This window comes from Branchiostoma belcheri, unplaced genomic scaffold, assembly GCF_001625305.1.
Source record: "Branchiostoma belcheri isolate BF01 breed outbred unplaced genomic scaffold, Haploidv18h27 scaffold18, whole genome shotgun sequence".
Lineage (NCBI taxonomy): Eukaryota > Metazoa > Chordata > Leptocardii > Amphioxiformes > Branchiostomatidae > Branchiostoma > Branchiostoma belcheri.
In genome coordinates, this window is record NW_017803268.1 from 1,047,386 (window position 1) to 1,056,793 (window position 9,408).

The 9,408-nt window shown below is 41.1% G+C and overlaps 1 protein-coding gene across 3 annotated transcripts in view; it reads right to left on the reverse strand.

Moving 5' to 3' along the window:
* LOC109467473 overlaps positions 1-9,408 on the reverse strand; it is a 10,893-nt gene continuing 1,485 nt past the window's right edge. The window contains exons 2-8 of one of the 3 annotated variants that reach the window (XR_002140082.1): positions 5,774-5,971; positions 4,721-4,780; positions 3,715-3,878; positions 3,266-3,443; positions 2,662-2,781; positions 1,597-1,874; positions 1-1,090 (exon numbers count right to left, since the gene is read on the reverse strand). Coding sequence is in view for 2 of the 3 variants with exons in the window: in XM_019765482.1 (XP_019621041.1) it covers positions 1,053-1,090; positions 1,772-1,874; positions 2,662-2,781; positions 3,266-3,443; positions 3,715-3,878; positions 4,721-4,780; positions 5,774-5,944 (834 nt within the window). In the remaining variant the exon portion in view is untranslated. Of the gene's footprint in view, positions 1,091-1,596; positions 1,875-2,661; positions 2,782-3,265; positions 3,444-3,714; positions 3,879-4,720; positions 4,781-5,773; positions 5,975-9,408 lie in introns of all 3 variants that reach the window. The other 2 variants (XM_019765482.1, XM_019765481.1) reach the window with 2 other exon arrangements.

Sequence of the window (9,408 nt, forward strand, 5' to 3'; positions counted from 1 at the left end):
TCGGAGACTCTTTGATTTTATTTTCGGGTAAAAGCAACATCACACTTGTCATATTTCTGTACATCTGTCTCCCTACATCTACATTCAACTCACTATTATCAATCAAAATAATTAAAATCTAGAGCTATAATGTTCACTTCACAATCGACTGGTTTCAAGATGGCGGAAACAAGATGGCGGAAACAAGATGGCGGAAACATTGCACCTGCTAGGTCAAAGGTCAATAACACTACGTTTATAAGTAACACAGCTAATGACGTAGAATTTTCACTTCTTCTGATTGTCAAATAGCACAGATCTGAACACTCGTGATAAAATAATCAAGTGATATACAAGTGCAGAAAGGAAAAAGAAGGCACACACACTGTACAAACTGGATCAGTTAGTCACCAATGACTCTAGAAAATCCAAGTTTTGTCCCCACAACAGCTGCTAGAAAGTCTTAAACAATATCATACACTTAAAGACTTCGTTTGTGCGCCTCATATATGTAGATACCTTTTAAGTTTCCTCTAAAGTAAACCACTGAGGGATATAGTAGCACCAGTTGAATGACATCTATTATCTAATTAAACGAACTACAATGTACTGTAACTAACTACATAACATATCTAGAGACTAGCAACTTACAAATACACTGACTGTTTGCATCATTAGCTGAAGAAAGACTAACAAATGTTAAACTGGTAAAGACTTGACCAACATACAAGGTTATATTTGACATTCCTCGCAGTATTTTGGCACCTCCTAGAATAAAACAACCCCAAACTAAAGCGTCATATTGACATTTTCTACAAAAAATATCAAACACCAAACAAGGATTAATAATATTACATACAACTTGGTTCGTAGTTATACCGAAGTATTCCTATGAGTAGCTCTTTGGACTTTACTAATGCATTTTTTAAAGAAGTCATGATCTGAGGATACCAGACTGTTTTAAATTTGTTTTAAACATCTGGTGACAAAGTTTTTGCAACAAAAATTTACGAAGATAGCTACCAAGTTTACAACCCGACTTTCCCGGGTTCTTCTCTTTTGTGAGCAGAGTTTTAAACAGAAGCAGTCGCCAGTTCAGCCTCTTTCCTCTCTGTGTGGGAAGAAAAGAAAAAAGATCACGTCAAAAATCGTTTCTCATACGCCTATCTTGTCATTTAACCTAAAGTAAGTGTCAATTCTATGTAGACACGAGCTCCAACTAATATGCAAGAAATTTGGAACTTGGCAAATTTGAAACATACGACACAAAACATTTTGGATTTACAAAAAATGACAAAGTTTAGTTCAAGGCAAAACCATTTTTTGTGTTGGAAATTACTGACCAAGTAGAGGTTAAATGTAAATATTGTGACTTTTCTGACTTCTACAGTTTTCTGACAGTAGGCCTAGTCAATGGGCTGTCTGTCAGAAAACGGGGCAAGTCAGGAGCTAGTCACAAACTCAGATAAGTTTTAATGCGAAACGAGTTCGAATCCGTTAGTCTACTTTTGTAAGCACACAAACTAAGCTACTTGTACGTTCATTCCCGAATGCTATATTAAATTCGAATAACAACACTAAATCTAATTGATTTGGTTTTCCACAGCGTGAACTTACGTTTATACTCCGGTGTCTCAAACCGTGAACACCATGCCAACATGTAGAAAAATGTAAAGGAACAAAGCAAATTTGAAGTAAAACGAATTTTACAGAACAAAAAGCAAAACCATAATATATTAACATAACTATAATTCATGGCCATTATGATATCATACGCTGGCGGCTGACTGACCTATGGGGACAACCTTGATGCCACCATCAGGTTGTTGTACTGCCCTTTGACCGGGTCCGAGAGGCATGGCCTTGGTGCCGTCGTACACAACAATAGCAGGGGCCTGTGGGACAGAGAAATATGCAAGTGTGTGACTTTTTTTTTATTCCAACATGTAATCACCAGACGTGGTGATGGCACACTCAAGTCTTTTTCAACTTATATTAATGCCGCCACCAACACAGGGGACAAATACATGACAGGACAATACTCATTTTCACCTGAGCGAAGTGGGGAAAGTCGTGTAAAGTGCCTTTCCCAAGGGCACAAGATCGGTGGCATGTCAGGACTCAAACCCGGGACCTCTAGGTTCCAAGTCGCGCACTCTGCCGCTACACCACACGGCCCCACCAACGGGGACGGGAGACGATATCGACTTCCAGCAACCTTTGACCCTTTGTTAATGTCATGCGTAAAGTGTATGACTTCAACACTGCTGCTGAGGTTTTGTCAAGTCTTTACGTGTTCCGATTAATGCACATATTATACGTATAGCACGTGGCAACTGTATTACTGATGCAAACATGAAATTTTAGCTTAGCTTGAGGAGTATAAATATAAAGAAGGCCATCAAAGCTAGGTCGTACCAACGGGGACGGGAGACGATATCGACTTCCAGCAACCTTTGACCTTTTGCTAATGTCATGCTTAAAGCTTATGTGTCCTTAGCGATTTTGTCAGATGGCTAAAGAGGACGGGGCAAATTACTTTGAAATTCATTGGAGTCCAATTTGTTTTTAGTTGAAGAACAGTGACCGCCGCCGCCATATTTTGACGTAAGAACAAGATCCAATATGGCGGAAGGATCCATGACAAACTGTACAGATGCATGACGGGAGTATGTAGATTACCTCGTGTCCATGGTAACCAGAGCAGATCCCTCCACAGCCGATGCAGGAGATGACGGCGGTCAGGATGACTTCAATCACAGCTGAGATGATGATGAGAGCTAGCAGGGCGGCATGGTTCTCCTGTACAGCAAACGATAGGAATTATATCAGAGAAAAAAAAACTTGTCAAAAGTCATTTACCTGACTTTTATATCATAATAAACACACATTGGCAGGGTACCCCCACACAAAGGGAGTGTATTCTAACCTCTAAAGTGTCCATTTAGTCCCGAACGAGAAAATTATATGCGGCAGAAACTATACGGCATGACCCTAGATACACAACTACATCTGTAACCCCTAACATCTGGACAGCTGATGACCGCATGGATCCTAGGTAGTATCTTCTTTAGCGAACCAAACACGGCTGAAAATCTGTCTTGTCAACAAAAGAATGACTAAAAACCTTACCTATAACATTGCATTCAGCTAAAACATTATCCAAGAAAAAGACTTATTTACAGTTCTACCCTCCTTACAGTGTGCGGTTACACCATTCCCCCTCACTTCCTGTAACTCTATTGTATCAGAAAAAAAAAACTAGTGTGACAGGCAAATAACTTACGTAATAGGGCCAGATGCGGCGGAACTCGGTCTTGAAGTCGTGGATCCATCCTCCAGACGTGGCGGTCTCGGCCGCGGCCTCGGTCACGGCGCTGTCGGTGCCCATCACGGCGTCGGTAACGGCGATAGGTGCGGCGGTGGTGACGTCCTCAGGCCGCCCGTTAGCCTGCCGTGCGTCCCTGGAGGACAGAGTAATGTGCAGTGAAACAAATACTAGTAAACTGGTGGTGGTGGGTGGATATTTGAACACAATTTGTAATTAGCCAATCACATGGCAGTATTCCCTACCTGACGGGTGGAGCCGTGTGCGTCATCTCTAATTACCCAATCACAGGGCAGTATTCCTTACTTGCCTGGAGGAATGGTGTACGTCACCTGTAATTAGCCAATCACAGGGTGGAACAGTTTACGTCATCTCTAATTAGCCAATCACAGATCAGTATTCCCTACCTGACTGGAGGAACGGTGTACGTCACAGGCACCCTGTCAGTCACTGTCATGAAGGCGTCGTCAAAGTAGTACTCGTTCACCACGCCGGACTCCGCGATTCCCACCAATACCGTCAGCAGCGTCGTCACGAACGCAAGGATCGCGAACACCACAAATGACGTGATCTAAATATAGTGGGAGATATGTCCATGAAGGTTAGAAGAATACGTTTTTAGTAAGAAAGGAACTTGCGGGCCTGAGTCGCGCGAATTGCGTCCTCATTACATACAAAAATGCAACATTTAAATATACTTCTGCAAGACTTTAAAACCGACACAGAGTGACATCATATGCATATTTACATTGTTTACAAGTAAGTATCCAGGCATCCAGATAATGAAATACGCATGAAAACAGTCACTGGTTGAGTTTGAAAATTAAATTTTTAGACGTTTTAAGAAGCATCCACTACTTTTTGTCAGTGACTTTCTCGTCACTGTCGAAACTAGAGGAATGGGTGGGTGTGGGGTTCGGAGGCGAGCCTGGTAGACCGCCCAGCTTTTTCCAGAAACCCTACCTGGTATACAATATATATCACATTATCAGATACATGTGTAGTGAACATTTATAGATTTCCTTTCCTCTGGGCCTTGTTGAGGTTTTTCGATACCTTTTCTAGCTTTTTTTCTGGCTTATTTTTTGTTGGTCACTAGGCGGGACGGCCACTCGCATACCTGGTCGGACTAGTTTATACAAAATGCCACAGACGAAGAGACAATCCAGGAGAGATCCGTGCTTGGAGATTAGGACATTTCAACAAATGCAGTACACTGGGCTGTTGTATGTAACAATATAGCCTGAGACCCAACTATGTTTAGGTCAATTCGGGCTAACAAAGGCGTGCCTTACGATGGTCGTGGTCTTACACTTTCTAAGCGCATATATAAGTCATAAATATGTTGAACATGAATAACCCCGGAAAATATAAAGCAAGAGAAAAATAGGAGAAGATAGAAAATAAACTCACCAAGCAGCCATCCCCAGGGTTGTAGGCACTGCGTATAGCCAGAATTCCCGCTAACAACACCTGTAAGAACATATCATCTTATAGTCCATCAACACATATTGGGACAGCTCTATGATACCAAATCTTACTTCACACATTCTGCACATTTCGTGTCAGTTTACCGTCTTCTGTTATCTGATTAATATAAACTGTCGTCCCGTGAAAAGAGGACAGCATTTACGTCTAAATTCCTGACATAAGTCCGGTAAATAGACACTGTGGTCCCCGGTGTATTGGAGGATTTTAAGTATGTATTTTGGAATTTACTAAAGGCCTTTGAAGGGAAAACAAATACTATCAGCATCAGGATGGTTCAATGTATGACAGATAGATTTGGCAGTGCGTTCTGATTGTTTTTCTTTTCGATGTTATCAGTTTTTATCAAAATAATTGAATTTCGTTTGCTGCTCTGGTCAATCGTATATTGAAATACACTGTATCCAAGGATTGAGAATAGACCAAAAACTAGTGACCTATCAGTTTTTGAAAGACAGCTATATGACATAGCTGATGGTAGAATCTGATCCGTGGAGGCCGATTTTCTAGTAGCTATCGTGTCAAGCTGGTTTCAATTACGTTATCATATGTTTATCATAATTAGATACTAATATTCAATCAGCAAAATATAAACGATATCAAAATGACGCCAGAGGATGCTGCTATGGAGACGTAACTTCTACGGGACTGTAAACTCGTAGGCCTGGGTGCCAGACTGTTTTCGGGGCCTACACAGACCAGTTCCTCGGCTCCAGGGCCAACATGCCCTTTGGAAATACACATGTTCAAATCTTGCACTTTTGGACACCTTACAATATTTTACCACACGCTGGCTAACGGCGCTGGCTAACTCTGGGTCTAGTGTGCTATTGGTGTGGGTTCCAGGGCCTTTACAGGGCAGTTTCTTGGCTCTATGACCAACATGCCACCAAGGAAACTTGTTACTCACTGACGTCTAGCGTGCTATGGGTCTGGCACTCAGGCTACAGTCGCAAGAGGGTTAAAGGAAAGACTTACGAAGACGCCGCTCCATATTGGGGCACCGACGACGCAGACGATCGGCGCGCAGTACCCGTAGCAGGCGCCGAGCCCGATAATGCCCAGCAGGATGCTGAAGATGCCGAGGATAACCAGGAAGATACCGAGGCAGTACGCCCCGCGGACGTTATACCCCCAGGCGTTACACATCGCGGCTCACGTTTCACACTCAAGACACTGCAAAACAGAAATAACATCAAAGATGATCGATGTTGACGTAAAATTAAGATGTAAGATAAAGGCAAAGTTTTACATTGTATGTTATCATACACTATCGATGATGTGCAATCATAGGCATTGCTTTGGAAGTTCTAACGTTACCATATGCATTAAATACTTTTTTACTACTAATTTTCGAAGAATTTTAGAGATGAAATAACATCTTAGAAGGTCGATTTTAAGATGTAAGACAAAGGCAAAATTTGCGTGGTATGTTATCATAAACTATATCAAAGTTGAAACATATGCAATAATAAACTATAAATTGTGGCGTTAGTTTTTAAGTACAGTCTGTACATGTAGTACCATATACATGTAATGCTTCTCTACTAATGTCTTAAAATCTTAAAACGTGATCAAATCAAGTTTCCGCCTAAAACCAAAACTCTCAAATGAAAACATAGTAACATTTTCATAAATTAGTTATATAAACAGTCTTTTTTTACATATTAACGTAGAAAATGCGTATGGTAAATTGGTTGGATTCGAAAAATTAACATAAGATTATTAATGTTATCTACATAATAATCTATTTCTTAAGCAAGGTGATAAGACTGTGACAGCAGGAAATGGACACTTTGTCATCATCTACAAGATGGCTGAAGCCAAGGTCAGACCTGATGGCCAAGGTCAAATGAAGAATGAATGCCCCACTGTTCTAGAGTATTCCATTACAAGGCTGCAGCTGACGGACATAATCACATTGTTGTTTCAGTGACAGACGAAGTTGTTGACGATTTATTGCGCCAAGTGCGCTCTGCGGGGGGTATACAAAATGGCGGCCGAAAAATCAAGATGGCGGCCGAAATCTGACGTCACTGGGAGCATGCGCAGTGTGTAGCTTTTTAGAACTTGGCCATAGTTTTGACATTGCAAGCTCTGAGGTTTTTAAAAATCTCCTTGGTTTCCACATTTTATAATTTTTTTAGGATGAGTTTAGCTACATGTACTTTTGGCAAGGGACAAACACGAAGATATGGCATGAGAAAAAAAATGGTATTTTCAATTTTTTTTCTAATGTGTAAAGGGAGATATCAAATGCATGCTGCAACTAAATATGCAACTAAATATAGCCTAATGAGAGCGTCTGGCGATATTAATCCTTTGTTTTCATTTTTCCATAGATATCTCTGTAGAAAGTATTCCAGGCTGCAAGTGTACAGTATAGTGTTACAATTTACTGTATACTATGGATGTTGGTAGATGGATACTTGATACACAGTCTGGATATATTATGGGGCACCATGCTGCGAGGAAGCTTTTAAGTAACAGACGATACAATTCTTCGTAGAAGGGTAAATTTATGACCCAAATAACATTTCTGCTGAAACAGGTTGTGTGAGACTTGTGACAAATATTGCATGAAAGTTGTCCTTTGTTTGGGTTGGTAAACAAAATGGTTGGCGTGTACAAATATTCAGATGAGTGTTTTGAAAGGATAGGAATTTTTCCCTTAAGAGTTTTCTGACCCCCCCATATTCGGACAGGCGAATGGAATAGCCCGCGGTGCTAGAATACTCCAGATTTTACGACAAGCCAGAGGTACGTGTGGTACCGCCCCTCAGGACAGACCGTCCGGCCTTGTTTTTGTACAACACTCCCACCGCCTCATATTTTGGCTGCCATTTAACCCTTGTACTCCTACTGTTGTACACCTCATGTTTTGGCTGCCATTTAACCCTTGTACTCCTAATGCTGTACGCCTTAAGTTTTTGGCTGACATTTAACCCTTGCACTTCTACAACTGTGCGCCTTATGTTTAGCTGCTCTTTATCCCTTGCACTTCTACAACTGTGCGCCTTATGTTTAGCTGCTATTTAACCCTTGAACTCCTACTGCTGTACACCTTATATTTAGCTGCCATTTAACCTTTGTATTCCCACTGTTGTGCACCTTATGTTTACATGCCATTTAACCCTTGTACCATTGCTGTTTTTGTACGCCTTACGTCTTGGCTGTCATTTATGTTTTGGCTGTTATTTAACCCTTGTACTCCCACAAGACGCACATGATTATACTATGGATGGGGTTGGCAATTTAATACTTCACCATGTTGAACTACAACTATAGAAATGACACATTCAGCTGCAAAAAATATCAGCTACGTTAAATTTTTGTTAACGTCTTTTTTTCATTATTTTCATGGGAAGATCGCTATCGTTGATAGTTTGAGGTAACATAGCCTGGGTTCCAAACCCAGGCTAGAGGTAACATGATCAAAATGTGAAATACGAGTAAGTATCCATTCATGTTTAGATATGTAACCGCAGTCCACTAAAAAGAGAAAATCTGTTACGTAATCACTGTGCTATTTCAAGCTTCGAATCATCAATACATCATCGGTGGTCAGCTGTTGTTTAGACAATGATTGAGAGAGAATTTAATAAAACAAAAAATATGACAAGTTATTTTGTAAGTGGCTGATGAAGTAGGGGCGTGGCAAACGGCATTGTTTTCTTTTGTTGTTGTTCTTGTTTCAAGTTCTGCGTCTTCAATCAGATCCCAAACTATCTGCTTTGAGCAATAGGTTATAAGATGGCATCAACAATGCATTGGTTTTCGCTTATTAGAAAATATCATTAGACAATATCATTTTTCCATTATACATTTTTTTTTAAGTTCTAGTAAACGTCCCCGTTAAGTTTCATATGAATCAAGTTTCAAGTTTCAAGTTTATTATTTTACCAGTGCATACCTCAGATCCGTTGATCTGATTTTCAGGTATCCCTGGGCACACATTAAAAATTACATTGAATGACATTGAATGGCATTGAATGGTGCAGTTATGCCAATGCGAATATGTCCATAAAATATATTCAATTTGTCCTCTTGAATAAAACACGCAGAAGTTAGTAAATACAGGAAACTTGTGATACCCCAAAACGCCCCCTTCCACGTTCAGGGCGTGGGGAGGGGGGCATTATATTAGCCCCGCCCACTCACCCATCAATCATACCGGCCAGATTTCAGGGTCGTTTGCACCAGTGATAACCGCCCGTCTGCGCAGCTGTCTGCCAGGAATGTTGACATCTGACGTTACACCACACTGGCCTAGTTGTTCCTCTTTTCCCTGGATCGTCCAGAACTACACATAGCCTCTACCAGGCCTCCGTAGCAGGCTTTTGAACTGGGGGTTTGGTGTAGCCTCTACCAGGCACCGCGGATCGCTGGAAAAATAGTAGAAATTGGCCGACGTGGGTCGCAAATTAGAGCTTCTATGGCCCTGGATCTTCTCTGGTATACTATCCCTTTCTTACGGCCAATTTCTACTATTATTCCAGCGATCCGCGGTGCCTGGTAGAGGCTAGGTTTTGTGGTCTTCGGCTGGTTTCTGTTTAGCCCAGTTCTAAAAACGGGGGTAATTCAACCAGGCCGGCTATGTTGTCTATATTCAA